The sequence below is a fragment of the Phodopus roborovskii genome, unplaced genomic scaffold (genome assembly GCF_943737965.1).
Source record: "Phodopus roborovskii unplaced genomic scaffold, PHOROB, whole genome shotgun sequence".
Classification (NCBI taxonomy): domain Eukaryota; kingdom Metazoa; phylum Chordata; class Mammalia; order Rodentia; family Cricetidae; genus Phodopus; species Phodopus roborovskii.
The window spans coordinates 5,365,991-5,383,159 of record NW_026126424.1 but is presented as its reverse complement, the minus strand read 5'-3'; the positions used below and the strand labels follow the sequence as shown (position 1 = coordinate 5,383,159).

Genomic DNA, 17,169 nt, shown 5'->3' with positions numbered 1-17,169 from the left:
GGGATGATTTTATTTAAGTAGTCACAGATCTACATGAGGATTATCACCAGATAAAGCTGATATTTTATGTTCTTTAAAAATCGGGAGTGATTAAGATATGTAACATTCACCTTTAATTACTTATGCAACACTTAAAAATTTTTACTGAACTCAAAATGATGTGTACAGAGAAGTAAAATGGTATACAAGCCCTAAACTGAATATCATCACTTTTTCCTAGAATACTCTCTAATAGTTTTCAGTAGTTAAAATAACATGGAAATCTGTAATTCATATACCAACACTATAAAAAAAATAGGAACATCACATTGGGAGGAATTTTTCTCTCCTTTCTCTTCTTTCTCTTTCTTTTATCTTTTCTTTCTTTCCTTCTTTCTTCCTTTCTCCTCCCTCCCTTCTTTCCTCTCTTTTTTTTTTCTTTAGACAGTATATCCTTGTGTAGCCTTAGTTTACTGCCTGGAACTCACTATGTAGACAAAACTGGCCTCCAAACTAAAGGCATTGCTACCGCAGCTAGATGGAAGGATTTTTTTTTTTAATTTCACATGTGTTTGCCTACATGTATGTTTGTATCACATATGTCTCTGGTGCCCATAAAAGACAGAAAGGGGCAATAGAACCCCTAAAACTGAATTTTCCAATAATTGTGAGTTGCCATGTACATGCTAGGAAGTGAACCCAGGTTCTATGAAAGAGCAGCAAGTATTCAAATGTGGTGGTGACACTTGTCATTAATCCCAGCACTCAGGCAACAGAGGCAAGTACACTTCTGTGAGTTCTATACTAGTCTCATTTACATAGCAAGTTCCAGGCCAGCCATGGCTACATAGTGAAACCCTGTTGCAGAAGGAAGGGGTTAGTCTTCACCACTAAGCCATGTTTCCTGCCCCTACTCTGAAAGTTCATTAACACATCTACATTCTGCTGTAGTCTAAACAGCCCTCAGACATCAACTGAGGGTCTTCAACTGACACTCTCTGAATAATAATGTTTTAGGATCTTATATATTCCAGCTTTACCTAGAACCTACTTATGTAGCCAGAAAAGAAAGATTTTTGCCTCCAACCCAGGAGGCCTGGTATCATAGGCATGGACCTGAGAATAATCCCATTACTCCATGCACAGTAGGCAAGCAGTCTGTCAGCACTCGAAATTATTTTAGTACAAACCTTATACTTAACCATGTTCCCAATTTCTTTTCTTTTTTAATCATTTATTGACTTGTATTTTATGTAAATTGGTGTTCTGCCTGCATGTATGTGTGTGTTAGAATGTCAGATCTTCCAGAACAGGAGTTACAGACAGTTGTGAGCTGCCATGTGGGTGCTAGGACTTGAATCCGGAAGAGCAGCCAGAACTCCCAACAACTGATCCATCTCTCCAACCCATGTTCCTAATTTCTAACCAGCCAGGCATCTCCTCTAAGAATGTTCTGCCTGCATCAATTCAACATGCATGGGATGAATGAGCAAACACGTTCACCAAGCTTTCACGAAACGTACACAAATTATCTTTAAGATCTTCACTGACCATAAAGAGTTGGTTTTGTAAATGGATAATAATCAACTCTAACAACTTTTGGTCAGGGATAATGAGAGAGTTATGTTACAACAGTCTGCTTGACAATTTAAGATACATTGGAATGAAATGCTTTCCATTCCTCGACTAACCAGTGTGTTAAGATACTGCAGCATATTTTCCAGGGAAAACATTAAAGTTTACCCCAATGCAATACTTAAAGATGAGGATAAATGGACCTAAATTAAGTTTTATCTCCCACTATGTTTTTTACAACTGTCATGATATGAGAATACAGACCCAATCAAGTGAAAATAGCCTTCAATGTTTTACTGTGCTAGGAGCCCTGCAGTGTTAATTCACTACCACCCCCTTAAGAGAGGCAATACGATTTTTAGCCCCATTGGTCTGATTACTTTCTAGTTTCAGAGACTATCTGCTTGAAAGCAGGCATCTATCAGTCAGAAAAAGCTTTGTGGTGCTGACCATGTCTCACATACAGCTCAATCTAACCTAGATTGCTTTTCATACATTGCATTATTCAAGGTTGAACCAAGCATCAAGTCTTGAAGGAAAAGCTTCCCACTGACTTCCCTGACATTATCACCACTATTTTAAAAGGACCTGCACAGGTTTTCCCACTGCAATACATTTCCTAAGGCTGTGGTTTTGTGTGGCCCCAATAAAATGGACATGGAAATATACATAGTCTGAGGTGTTCATTTATAACACTTGGGAATCTGCCTATAATAACCAGTGAAATTGCCTTTTCTTGAGGGTACCACTTAATTACAGCTGATCAACCACACATGATTTCAAGACTCAAAAAAGAGTTCTGAACTCAAATTTTAATCTTAGACAATATTAATATCTCCATTGGGCTCATATAAACACTCAAATTCATTATGTTCATAATATCATTTCTTGTCCCATAACAATATTATATTTTCTGGGAATAATGGACCCACAAATTGTTTATGCAATCCTTGGAGTTCCAGGGCTTTTTAAAAGTCTTTCTAATTATTAGGTATCTGAAATTTCAGCATGATAATTATGCCACTTATTAGAAATCATTTGTTTGTCTCTAATCCCATTCGTGGAACTGTTATTAAGTTCATTACTTTTATAAAATGTCAAGAGCTCATCTTTCTAATGTTCATTTAATTGTGAAAACATATTCATTTATCTCATTTTCCAAAGTATATGGGATTTATGGGGGAATAAACTGCCCTCAGATGCTTTTGCACATTTGCAAATATGCAAATATTTTCACATACATATTTGCATATTACTGTCTACATGGACGCTGAATATAAACAGTGAGCTTTTGTAGCCAAAACCAGAATTTTAATATGCCAGAATTATGGTAAATTAAACATATAAAATTCCTTTCCATCTGTTTCTTTACCTTAACCATGCCACTACAGTATCAAGAAATCTAATCTTAATGTTAAAACAAAAAAGAAAATCACATATGTGTATGGACCATATGAAAAGAGGACTATTCCCAGTAAGACTCACTAAGTTAATGTGCATAAAATTCCTTACAAGAACCATGTTAGAAGCTAAATAAAGAACCAAGAGGATCCATCCCAATAATGAGTCATATCCTCACATACATAAAAACAAGGACACAACATGGAAAACAGGAGCAAATTTGATTCTGGGATCCTGAAGATGTTGGATAAAACCAGTAGGTACAATGTCATAGGAATAAGAAAGGGCTCACTGTGCTGCCTCTAGAGGGATCCCAGATGACCTGTCCATATATATAGGAGACGCAGAAAGTTCTGATTGACAGAACAGAAACTCTCCACGTGTCTGTGTGCATGAGTACCAGTGAAACTGAAAACGGCTGGCTTCTGTGCGGGATGTTTACCACAAGCAGAACACACTGAGATGCCACAGCTGTCATTTCCCCATGAAGCCAAGACACAACCGAGACACCACTTCCTCCTCACAGGGCAGAGCCAGCCGACTTTCCAAACTTAACCCTTGAGCTGTAAATTTCAATCTTCAGGAATGGCTTGCACAATTTAAATTTAACTCTATGCCATTCCGGGTAGGGGGTAGTGTGTAATCTTACACTCAACATATAAAAGATAAAATGGGAAATTGATTTAAGAAAGAATGTGTGTGATAAATGACACGGCAGTTGGTAAAAGGCTTAGAAATCAAGTATTCTAAAGTTGCAAAGCACTTAGCTTTTCCCTTTAACGTTTAGGTTATACAACAAAGTTAATTCTGTTGGAACTCAGTAAAAATCCCTAAAGTCGCTGTTGCATTTCATAAGATGGTTAAGGGTGGGGATATTTGTTTACAACTAGTAACAAGCAAAACACTGCACTTGTAGCCAAATTTGACTTAGTAGAAATACCACATTTTCATTATTAATCATTGATAGAGAACAAGGTCAAAGATCCCCTCCGCCCCAGTAATTTGTAAAAGTAAGAGATACTGAGAACTTCATGGAGAGAACGTTGCAATCCTGTCATTTCTGCCTGGCATTGTGTAAAATGGGAAACCACCATGGGAAGCATGGCCTGGTAAATACACAGGGCTACACTCAGTCCTATGCAACTAGGCGTGAACCACTTTTACTTTCTAAGTTTCCCCACCAACGGTATGTGTTGTCTTGGTAACTGTGTTTCTCACCAATATAGTTACCACTGACTGTGTCAAGTAGACACTAGTGTTAGTGATATTTATCCTGACTGGTGCCATCTTTCTGTGGTTAGTATTTAAAGAAAGAGAATTAATTACATTTTATGAACTGTACTTGTTGTAAGGTAACACTCACCGAACAGCAAATTGAGCAAACATGTTTAATAATTTTACATGACTCGTGTGTGTGTGTGTGTGTGTGTGTGTGTGTGTGTGTGTGTGTGTGTGCAGATACAGTTATATAGATGTTGATTCAGCTTTAGTGATTTTTTTTAATATTTTCATAGCAAATATAACATCTCTTCCCTCTAGTCCTCTATCCACTCATAAGACTAAAGATGCAACCTGTCTTGTATGCCTGCTTGGACTAAGCCACTAGATTCTCAGAGCCTTGAGGAAATCAATATGCACCCATGCTATTTCCTTATTGTACCTTACCCTACAACATGAACAGCTAGCCTCACTACATGTCAGTTCATTCATAATATTATTTAATCCTCATATGCTTCTCAAATGAGGAAGCCTGGGCTCAATGGGATTGTGTCACTTGCCCATGGATTTGGGATAAAAAGTGGTAGAACTTTTAGAGTTAATGCAGTCTTCCTGGGAGGATCCCTGTTCATCACCACCTCCCCATATCCTTTTATTAGTACTGATTAGTCCTTTGTTGACCAGGGAACAGGTGGCTACTACTGCTTTCCTGGCTTGGCTTTACTCTGATCCTCTGGTGTTCAATTCCCTTTCCCTTTCTTGTCTTGGGATAGAGCCAGCAGTTTGGATTTTATCCAGAATGAAAAGAAGATTCCTTTTCTGTGATGAGACTAACTCGAGAGTTGTAAATCCTAAGGACCTGATTGCATTATTTCAAAATGCTGCACATAAAATTAGACAATGTTACCATCACAATTGTCACTATGACCACGAGAAGGAAAAGGCTTTCCAAACTGTATTGCATTAGTGGCTTCAAAGATGCTATTTAGTCCTCTACTTCTGATGCAGCACAATCATTCCAGTGCACACACAACAGTGTTTGCCCAAAAGGGACTGCTTCCAGAAGCTTCCAGAACCTCTCTCGGCTGTTCTTAATTAACCATTTTACCTGCTGCTTAGAGGTTAGTCACATTTTTCAAGAAATGATAGGAGTTTTCATTTTCTTACTAAAAAGTAAATAGTGAAAAATTTTCTATTAAAGTCTTTCCTCCAAAATGATTGAAAGTCTAAGTAAAGGTGACATTAAATGAAATAGCTTGTAATGAACCTGAAAATATTTAAAGGTATATTCAAAACGAATATGGGTGAAATGGAGAAACAAAGTTTCTGTGTTCTTTCACTTATTTTTGCTTTTGATAACCTTCTATATGTCAAAAAGAATAGATAATTATACACACACACACATACACATATGCACACACAGGGCTCATAGTAGAACATTTAAGAACTGGATTTAAAAAAATTGGCTGAAGTCAGAGTAATCATTACCTAAATTTAAAAATTTATATTTTCATGTGTTCTTTTTGAGAATTTCCTATATACATATTCTATCTGTGTGTAGCAATACTTTCACAACTTTGGGGTGAAAATATTCTGTCTTTGACTTTAAAATATAACTTTACCAAATGTTTGGGACATATTATAATCTCATAGATTTATTATAGACAGATTATTATTTTTAGGTCTCTGCAAATATTTATACATAAATAGCTATTCTCTTTGACATTTATAATTTTAAACAATTTTATGATTAAAAACTATTCATAAGTTTCTGTCCCCAATTTACTGTAGCCATCCTTAAGGATAATGATTTCAAAAAGCTCAGGATGTACACATTTCTGACCTGCCTTGAGCTAGTCATAGAAAAGGCAACCTCAGTACAAGCAAAAACTCAACATTTGTCTTGCCCTACTGACATTACAGCCTTGAGATCTTGACATGACCCTCTTGTTGTGGAGTTCGCTTTTATTATTATTTGTGTGTGTGTGTGTGTGTGTGTGTGTGTGTGTGTGTGTGTGTGTGTGTTTTCTAGGCCTGAAATCAGTAAAATATTTGTTTTCTTCAAAATTAAAATTTCCTCACTTTTATCTCTTTAACTCTCAATTGTATGTGTATAGCGGAGAGGGTGAATGGCAAACATGCTATTTTTCCAGTGGGTTGAATTTCCCAGTGTCCACAAGCTTACAATGTGCTGTCTACTTTCTCTCATGTCTTCCTTCTTACACTGTTCTTTTCTCAGAGGACCAGCACAGCAGCACTATGCTGAGAACTATTTTCCTAATCCTGGTTCTGTTGCCTTCCATGAACTGTGTGATCTTAAGCAAGTCACCAAATTCCAATAATCCTCATTTGGTCTCTGTATAAAACAGGTGGACTGTGAGAATTAACTTAGTTGATATATGTAGATCCTTGAGAATATTGTTCCAATGAAAATATAGTTTAGAACATGACTCACAAAGTTTTTGTGAGGAGCTATGAAAGTTTGTACTTGTTTAATGCTATGCAGTGTACCATAACAGAAAGCAGAGATAACAAAGCGTCAATGATAGGTAATTAATACGGTCTCCCATACACATTCCTACATCTCTTGTTTTTATAATTCTTTTCTTTTAATTGTTCTTTTCCTATTTTCCACCTCTAGGTCACCTTTGATCCTGTGTATAATAAATATAGTCTTAATAACTGGTCAAGTTGTTACACACAAAATAGGTGCATGCACTAACAGCCTGCTTGACCAATACTCAATAGCTGGGTTCTGGCACATAGCTGTAATTGAATGAACAATATGCAAAAATGAGAGTGGCAATTGGCATGCACATCTGGATTACTGTATAATTCCTTAATCCTCACCAAGGCCAAAATTAGTTCTTTAATGTATGTCTGTGTTAGATAGTAAAGGAGAGAAAGGAAGGGAGGGAGAGAGGGACGGAGGAAGGAAGGGAATAAAACTTAATAGAACTCAGTATTAATTTTCTTCTAAAGCATTGATTCAGTATTTAGTTTTACAGGCAATTAAAATGACAAATTACACAGACAATTAAAATTATGGAATGGAGAATCAAATAGAGGGGGAAGAGAAAGTGATAAGGGAGGAAATATGAGAAGAGACCCATTTGAGGGTCTCATATGGAAATCTACTAAAGTAGAAGCTTTTAAAATTATATACATATTTGAAGTTGATCCACATAGAATTGGCAAATAGTAGAAGAGATTGTGCCCCAACTGAACATCTCTTGCCGCCAAATGAAGCCTCCAGTGCCATGAATGGGCTGCACCTAATCAAGTTGTTGGCCAAAGGAGTCTGTAAACTCCCAAACAACTTAGAGTATTTACAAAGCTATTGGTTGCTCTCTTCTATAAAGTGATGGTAAGCCCCTATTGCTGAAGACAACACCTACATCATAATTTGTTAAACACAGAGAAGTTGAGCTGATGCCTACATAGAACCTTCTCCTTACTGACTAGTGTTCTATTACTGGTAGGTATTCTGTACGCTACCAGAAGGAAAAGATCAACACCAACCCAGCTACAAATAAATCCTTATCTACAAAGGTGACCTGCATGCAAGATACATTAGTGTAATTGTGGCACAACAGTTGTGGGAGTAACTACTCACTATCTGATTGCATTTAAGGCCCATTCCAAGAGATGGAACCCATGCCCAACACTGCTAGGTTGGGTCAAGAACCTGAGACTACATAGGTCACAGATCTCGGGGAAAACTAAACATTATTGCTCTGCTAATATGAATATATCAATAGAATGACTCATGATGACATTCTGCTATACTCATAGGTCAGTATCTCACTGAGCCATCATGAGAGTCACTTCCTCTTGCAGTAGATGAAAACAAATACAGAGATACACAAACGGATAATGTGCAGACAGTGAGAGATCTTGGAATACTCAGTCATAAATAGGATGTCTTCAACAAATTCCACCCTCGAGGCTCGGGAACACTGCAGAAGAGGAGGCAGAAAAATTGTAAGAAGATGGAAGACGCCAAGGCAGCAAGGCCTTCTGGATGCAACAGGACTGGTGAACACATGAACACAGAGACTGTGGTAGTGTGCATAGACCCTGGACAGGTTTAAACCGGATGGAGTCCCAGCACTGAGAGGTGAAGTGGACACCCATCCCCATCCTTAACCCAGAGTTATCTCCAACTGATAACAGCCCCCACAGGAAAAATCAGCTTTCTCCAATAGAGTTTCACTGGGTATCCAAACCAGTATAAGGGCAGATCCCATGCCTAGTAGTGGATAGCAAATGAAATTGTAGTTTTAGAGGATGTTTTGTCTCATAATGCTTTGCCTGGGGTGTTTTGGTTTTTTAACCTAATAGGCCTCTTGTTTATATAGTAGGCTTACTGATTTTTCTTTTTATGAAATTGTGTATGTCTCTGTCTGTATGCATTCCCTGTGTTTCATTCTCTTTTTTTTCCTCCCTGGTATTTGTTTGCTCAAAAATTTGTTTTCTAGGATGGAAGAGCAGGTGGGGAGGATCTGAGATGAGTTTGGAGAAGGAAATCCTATTCAAAATATAAAAATTATAGAAAAAATATCTATTTTCACTGGATGGTGATGGTGCACACCTTTAATCCCAGCACTTGGGAGGCAGAGGCAGTTAGAGATTTTATGTGTGTGTGTGTGTGTGTGTGTGTGTGTGTGTGTGTAAAATAGAAGACAACCACTATTCTTCTATGTTATATTATTATATTAATTAATTATTATATTATATTAAGTACAATTTGCTCAAAAGCTGTCTGAGTACTCTCTACCATGAGTTCCTCTGTAGCAAACTAGGAACTAATATAACACACAAATAAAACTGCAGCTAACAATAAACTCTTAGAACAATTGCAGAGTCCAGGCCAAACAGCAACTGAGCTTTTTGCAGTTTCAGGTCACTAGCTAACTGGACCATGGCCAAATGAAGTAAATGGCTCCTCCCAGCAGACTCAAATAAGATGTATGCAGAGTTGTAGCTGTTTCCATACCGGACTTCCTTTTTCAATCCATACTTCCTGCCTGCCTGCTGCTGAGCCCAGTCCTGGCTCAGGGTTCATTCATCAGCTGTCTGTTGCTGGAACAAACTGCTAACTCTAATATATCTATGGTTTCAGTTTTAACAGTTAATGTGCTAAGAACTTTTAATGAAGCCAGAGACATTTGTTCATCATCTCTCATGTGCTGCATGACTTTTCAGGCAGAAGTATGGAATGCAGCCAGGATAATGGCCTGGACTTCAACTCAGAGGGAATAACAAACCATTCTGAACAATCTTGTTATTCAAAGTTCTCAACAGTGGAGTGAAACTCTAATTTTTAAAGCTCAGGAACATATTTTCATAACCTCTTTGGTGTCTCTGTGCCTGGACCTCTGATGAGCACTGAGGTCAAACAATAGGACTCTCTGTAGGTACAAAAAAAAAAAAAATGACTGGCTTTTGAGAATGGAACTTAAATGTCTTCTAAGTGCTGTGGTTTCAAACTCTACTGTAACATAAAACAGAACCTTTCTGACTGTTAAGGTGATGCATAAACCCACAAGGGTCCAATTTGCTGGCAGAGCATCTTCTGTTCCCAGATGCCCCATGTGGTCTTGGCTTCTTTAATTACCAATACAGCATTGCCAAAAATTTGGAAGGGAAAAGCCTATTAACATTCTTGTGTCCTTATGTTCTGATGGTACACAGCCAGCCTGTCTCTTCAGGAAAACCAGCCCACCTCACTTTCAACACAAAGTAGTAGTTATCCTATTGGAATTCACTTATGATATACTTAGAGATTGTGTTTAATCTTGCTAATTTCAGGCAACCATCTAAAATTCACGTTCAGGGGGGTCTCAAAAGGTCCTGCTATTCTAAAACACCACAGGTGATCTTTCAGATGTGCTACTCATAAAATACACTTTGAGAAGAGCTACCTTTAAAAGACGAATTTAGACCTTTTATGCTATGTATTTATTACACAATGCCAGAAAATGATTTATCAACTAAGCCATCATCAACCATCAAAAATTACCATGTATAAAAAGTTGAATACAATATGCAATTTTGTTTGGTTCTGTTTTATTTTCTTCAATTGAAACAGGTCTCACTATGTAACTGTCCTGGAACTCACACAGTAAACCCTGCTGGCCTCAGTCTTACAGAGATCATCTTGCCTCTGCCGCTCAAGAGTTGGGATTTGCATGAACCACACTTAGCCCCCATAAGCCATTTTTGAAAAAAAAAAATAAAACATTCACACAAAATACTTCTCTGGACAAATTTGTAAAACATGCACAATATTAATAGAAAATTATTGATCACCCTTTATTCCTAAACAAGCTATGGTGGTTTGAGTGAGAATGCCTGATGGGAGATGTCATTCTGTAAATATGTTTCTCTTATTGGTTAATCAATAAAGCACTGTTGGCCAATAAGAAAGCAAGATAGGCAGGACTAGGAGACAAAGAGGAGAGAGAAAGAAGTAGAGAGGAGATTCAAGATATAGGACCTAGAGAGAAGAACGCCGGGCACTCTCTCTGGTAAGATAAGACCACGTGGAAATACTTAGATTAATAGAAATGGATTAATATTTAAGACAGAGCTAGCCAATAAGTAATGCTAGTAATAGGCCAACAGCATTATATAGAATACAGCATCTCTGTGTGTTATTTTGGGGCTGACACAGTAGTTGGACCAGGCCAGCAGGAAAAACTGCTCATAACAAATGTTCCCCATAGGCTCCTGTATTTGAATGCTTGGTCCCCAGCTAGTGGTACTGATGGGAAAGTTTAGGAGGTGTGGCCTTGCTGGAGCAATCATTCATGTGTGAGCTCTCAACATTTAGTGCCTGCCACTTGCCACCATGATGCTTCTTATCCCTTTAGAACTGTAAAACTATTTAAACCCTTCCTCCTCAAGTTTGTCTTGGTCATGGTATTTTATCTCAGCAATAAAAAAGTAATGAGTACATGTACCTTATCCTTTATAATTCAGAGGCCATTCATAACGGGGTAGTATGTAACAATCAAAGGTTTCAAAAGAGTTTCACACTGGATATGTTCTTTCCAGAAGGCCAACTATCTAGAAAGTTAAGATCTGAAATAGCAGATTACAAGAAATAATAACACATTATTCATCATGGCAGAATTCTAATTTCTTATATTTTTCCATAATAAAGTGAGACTTCTTCATTAGATCATTTGTCAACCTTAACATTTAAGTTTAGTGCACTGTGAGTTTATTTAATAAAGACAACTGTTAGAATATGGAAACTCCTACATCATCAAAAAAAAAAAAAGTCTAAGATTATTTCAAATTTCTCTTGTTTAACTCATTAATGTCAGGTAGGTAGAGTGGGAAAAAAAGAAAATTAAAATTTCAAATAAACTATTTGTCAGCAACACTCATTCCTAAAAACCTAGTTTTGATGAATAATATCTACTACTAAATACTCAGCTTCCACATGGCTTCGATAGATAATAGACTTACTGGGGAATGCCACTGCAAAGATTTTTGTCAGGTAGTCATGGTGATGTTTGCATTCCTATAAGAAAATATTACAGAAAGGTACAAAACAGGCTTTCCTACACTTACATAAGCCCACATGAATACCATGTGAATACAAGTACTGATAAGTCAAACCTCTAAGGTTTTTATAATCAAATGCATTATAAAATGGCATAAATTTCAAAGGCGTTAAACTGAAAATAAAGGATTCACAAAACAGGTGGATGTTTCTGTGGCATAATAAATTTAACTAAGGAATTAAACCTGGAGCTGGAAATGAGTAAGGATCACAGCAGATGTCTGCTTGGGAAGGAAGCAAATACTCAGAAAAATAAGAGAGCTTTCTCTCCCATGAATTCTCAGCTCCATCCCAGACCCGCGACCTTGAAGAGACACTGTGTGTAGAGTAGGGTTAATCTTATGAAATACAGCAGATGAAATGGTGCTTTAAAATCAACACATAGTTCAAATAAACACAAATGTTTGGGTTGGATGTAGTCATGGAAGACAGATATAGAGGAATGTGCCAGATACTGAGTTAGATATTACTGTTTATGTTAAATTATTCCTCTTATAATAATGCAATCTTTTAACACATCTTGAAAATGCAACTATTGATCTTTGTGTACAGTTTGTTACATGGGTGAAGAACTACTCAAGAGGAGACCTACAATTTTCAAAATAATATGTAAATTACAGAAATGTCCATTCATTTTTGGAACAGAAATTAGTAACAGAAACTTCTCAGTCGTTTAAATATTTCTTTTATTCTGCCTCCACCATTTTATCACTTCTGTCAGATTTGAGGACATGCCACCTGCATCTAGAAAATGTTCACAATGATACCTGCTTCTTTGGGTGACTTTCTAGTTAATTTATGCATTGTTTTCCACAGAAATCCACTAAGCACATATTATGTAGGTCGTAGCACTCTTAGGCATGTCAAAGGAGGTAGTTCATGAACACAACCTAACCAATTCTCCACAAGTGCCTTTGGTATGTAGTCTCCTCCTAGTACACAATCCATGTTTAAATCAATATATATATCCTATGCTTTTTACACAAATTTCATTGTACCTATCCCTGAGTAGCAAGTGTTATAGCTAGAAAGAGGATGCATGGTATTTCTAGATCACTTCTAGATCACTCTGTCACACCACTGACTCCAACATTAACTGGGTGATCTTCATAAAAGTTAAGTAAACTTGGTATTTTTGCAGCTATTATGGAAACTGAGTTGCCAATCTCAGATGCCCCCATATCACCTTGAAATTTACTAATGGAACTTCTACTTTGTCCATCTTAGGACATTCCTTCAGACCACTGCCTGGCTCATTCATGTGTATTGAGAGCATAAGTGTAATTTCTTCCACACAGTAATCCAAATTCTACTTTCAAATGGTTTCCAAGATCTACTTCAAGTTCCACCTTCTCCATTAGCAGGAGTGACATTGTGAATATTAAGGGATAATTCCACCTAGACACCTGCCAATCACAGTGGATACTGGCTACAGAACTGGAATTGATGGCCCTTGAAATTCAGGTGTCATCTTGCTTGCTTATTTGAAGGGTGAGGAGGTGGGGGTTGGATCCTGAGGACAGGGTCTGGTGGGCATCAGAAGGAGGTCTAGGTTGATAGGCTCATAGCAATGGCTCTCTGGTTTTCATGGAAGCTCTTCTGCTACATATCTGTTGAATGTCCCTGTTCATGAATCATTCCAGGGACACAAAGGTCTACAGTGGTCTTTCTCTTCATCAGCACCCTATGAGGATCTGTTTCATACCACATGGTACCACTTAATTTTGTCTTATACTCGGATTATATGTTTAAGTCATATTTCTAAAATTAGACAATATCTGATCTATACCATTAAAAAAATAAAGTATTCCAAAGGTACATGACCATGCACGGTATCATTTATTATTCTTTGAAATTATTTAATGGAATGATTTTCATTATATCCTCAGTTCTTACTATCAACTAATGAATAACTTTTCTTATCTTTTATATTTCTTATCTTTTATATAAGTGTATGTAATTTGATTATTTTATTCCTTCAGTACAAAAAAAAAAACTGAAAAGTTTAACCCTCCAGACATACTAATAGGGTCCACATATTCCCTCTCTCTTCTCCCCTTCTTCCCTCCTCTCTCTCCCTCCTTCCCCCTCCACACACACAGAGAACCCCCCCATTTGGTGACTAGTTCTTATCTGTATCTAATTGCTTAAGCCAACAAAAAGTCCTTTTATAAACTCAGACAAAGCTTTAATAGAAACAAAAATACATTGTAAGCCTGATGATTTCCCACTTACTCAGATTACACACTAACCTAGCTTCCATTATTAAATTTTTCACTTCTTCCTCTCTTGTTGAGGGTATGTGAGGGGAAGGAAAAGGGTGAGGAAGAGAAAGGAGAAGAAGGAAGAAGGAGAAGGAAGGGAGATAGATGAGGGAAAGATCCTGTGCTTCGGTGGTATTCTCTCTCTCTTTCTCTCTCTTTCTCTCTCTCTCTCTCTCTCTCTGGCTACACTAGTTCATTCTTGTTGAGGAAGCATGCTTCTATCTCCTCTATCTCTCCACTTGGTTAGAATTTGTCCCCCATACTGCAGGAATTCTGTCTTGTAGTTACATGCCCTGCCCTATAATTGTATCTCCCTTAGGAAAGAGTTGCTATTGACTTAGCTTTTGCATGAGCCTAACAGAAGAATGTTGACTTGTTTTATAATATCACAGGACTCAGTGCTCACCGTCCAAAGAAATAAGCACAATAATGAAAAGAGTAAAATAAAAAGCTGAAATGTTTCTATACTATAATTGGGGCAAAGTTTGGAAAAAATGAAGTAAGACAATGAAAATTTCTGAAAGGGAATGAATAAAAAAATGAAGATGGATAATCTAAAGAACATTTGTGATGAAGTGACACATTTATGGTTTGCTCTTAGGATGAATTTCAAAATCAATTTCATATAATAAAGTACAATGAGAACATCATAATAATGTGAAAAAATAGAGTATATGTAGACCGATATGCTAATTTGTAAATGATAATAAGCATATAAACCAAATCAATGAAAGGGAACTTCTCAGGCAGTGTTCTATGTGGAGCCTTCCAGATCATGTCAAAATCCCATGAAGCCTACATGGATGCTGCAAGGCCTTCAGATGATGTCCCATACAGAAACATCCTGGGTAGGGGACTTGCTACATCTCTCACAAATGAAATTAAAAGATGCAAAGACCATCTAAAAAGTGAAATAGAGATATATTTGAGAAGTGATGAGGTTTCTCCTTCTGCAATAAACATAAAATTAATATGACACTAAAGTGATGGGAAGAATTAAAAATCCCCACAAGACCTACTCTATATAAAAATCTATAAGCAGTAGGATCCACATGGGTGTGGGTAATTTCAACTTTGACCCAGGATGACCAACACCCTGCTCCTGGTTCCACCTCACTGAGCAACCTCAGGCCATTGTTTTCCTTGGAGAAGGGATTTACTTCCCAAGCCTGTGGCTTCCTGACTCCCAGTTTGGAAGTGCTGCCTCCTCTCACTCCAGTGCATTCTGCTCTCCTCTGCCAGTTACAGCATCTCTCTGTAGACTGTTTTCATTGACAGGTTCAAGTTGGAGTTTCAGTTTCACTACAATTTGACAATTCCAAAGATCCAGGTCAGGGTAAAAGCCGAAGAGGACAGGCACACCTCACAACCTGTGATCACTCCTAGAAACAGTGGCAAGCACAGAAAAGCAAAGTCTTCAGCGTCCATCACAAACCTTGAGCCAGTTCACTATAAAATTCTGGTCAACTTCTGACTCTTCCAGCACAAATGAAAACCCCGGCCAACATTTCCCTTTGAGTCATATTGAGTCTTTGCACACTATGTTAGAAAATTATTAAAAATCTGAAGCCAACTTAAATGTCTGACTTCTCAGCATGTAAGCCTTTTCACAAACTAGTATGATCTTAACTGGACCTACATCCAAAGACCTCACTGAAAATACTCACTAATGACATGAACAATGCCTTTATAGCTAGAACTGGGATTCTAAGTTAGCACAGGCTTGCAAAATGCCCTCTGGCCTAAAGAAAGAATGAAATGTACAAGAATAGGAAAATAGGAAAAACAATTTGGCAGCCTGAACCAGACACTCTACAATACTACAGAAACTCTATAGTGTTGTGTGTGGACTCACACATATACAGGAACACACACACACACACACACACACACACACACACACACACACACACACACACACACGTTCAGTCTTGCCAAAACTCCAAGCTAAAAAGACAGTGTATCTATCAATTGGAAACTACAGAGTTGCAAGAAGAGCTAAACACAGGGCATTCTATACCATTAAGACCATACAGCCTCAGGCCACTGAATCCCAGACGGTCAGGTGGTGATATCACATTGATTCCACATCAGCTTCCTTCCAGGAAGCCGAGAGATTTGACCAATGAACACCACTGTTAATTCTTAGACCAACAGCCTCCCATCTTCCTCACTTCTGGCCTAACACTTACCCGGAAGACAGGTTCTTTGACATCATCACTGTTACAGCCGTAGAAGTCAGGAGTTGTATCCAATTCCAGCATGTTTCCCTGTGCCCTGATGCTCTTGTTCGCATGGCAAGACGAGCAGAGAGCTGCATTCCCCATCTCAGCTCTATAGTTGTGATCAGTGGGCCTGCCCTTGCCCTGTGCAAGCTGGCCTGGGCTCCCGGGTATCCACTAGTAGGGATAATCCATTATCCTGAACTCCTCTGCTCAGTTCTCCAACATATCACTCGCCAGTTCTTCCCATCTGCTGCCTGGTTTGCTGGTGTCAGAGAGAACTCAAAACCCCAGCAACTGTAGCCTGCATTCAGTGACCATTTCCAGTTCAGGGACTGCCAGTCTATTTTTACACCTACCAGGCCAGCTATGCATGTCAATGGAGTGAGGGGGGTGAAGCCCACAGAGAGCAGGGGAGGGGGGCGGTGTTGTTTTGTTTTTCTGACCATGCAAGCAGCCTGCCTCACACATGGGCTAAAGTTCCTGCTGTGTAAAATGTCTCTCTATATGAGAAGTTTTGCATTCCTCAATAAATTCCTGGTAATCCTTGGTACTCACACAAAATACAAACTCTCCTAATAACTTTGCTCCACTAACATAACAGATACCTATTATTTTGTAATTGCTTAAACCAAATGGCATCCAAAGTGGCTAATATCCCCTCCCTTTCACTATCAATCACAGAAAATAATTAGCTGTCCCTTTAATATATTCATTGGAAACACATCAGTAAAATGGTTCATTTGAACCCTGTGTGGAAGTTTTAATTTTTATAAATTATGCACAACTTTTCGTTACCCATTAGCATCTGCATAACAGCAAACACTTTGATTCATTTGTAAGTCTTGTTAATTTTTAATATTTGAAAATGTCTTCACAAACTGCATAGGAAAATATTCAGCATGGCTTTCAACATGGCACAATCTTAGAA

At 37.9% G+C, this 17,169-nt stretch overlaps 1 protein-coding gene across 1 annotated transcript in view; it reads right to left on the bottom strand.

Moving 5' to 3' along the window:
- Ank2 (ankyrin 2) overlaps nt 1–16,358 on the bottom strand; it is a 204,502-nt gene extending 188,144 nt beyond the window's left edge. Inside the window, exon 1 of the mRNA XM_051185534.1 lies at nt 16,209–16,358. Within this exon, the coding sequence (XP_051041491.1) occupies nt 16,209–16,343 (135 nt within the window). The 5' untranslated portion in view covers nt 16,344–16,358. The remainder of the gene's footprint in view (nt 1–16,208) is intronic.
- Nucleotides 16,359–17,169: the final 811 nt, after the last annotated feature.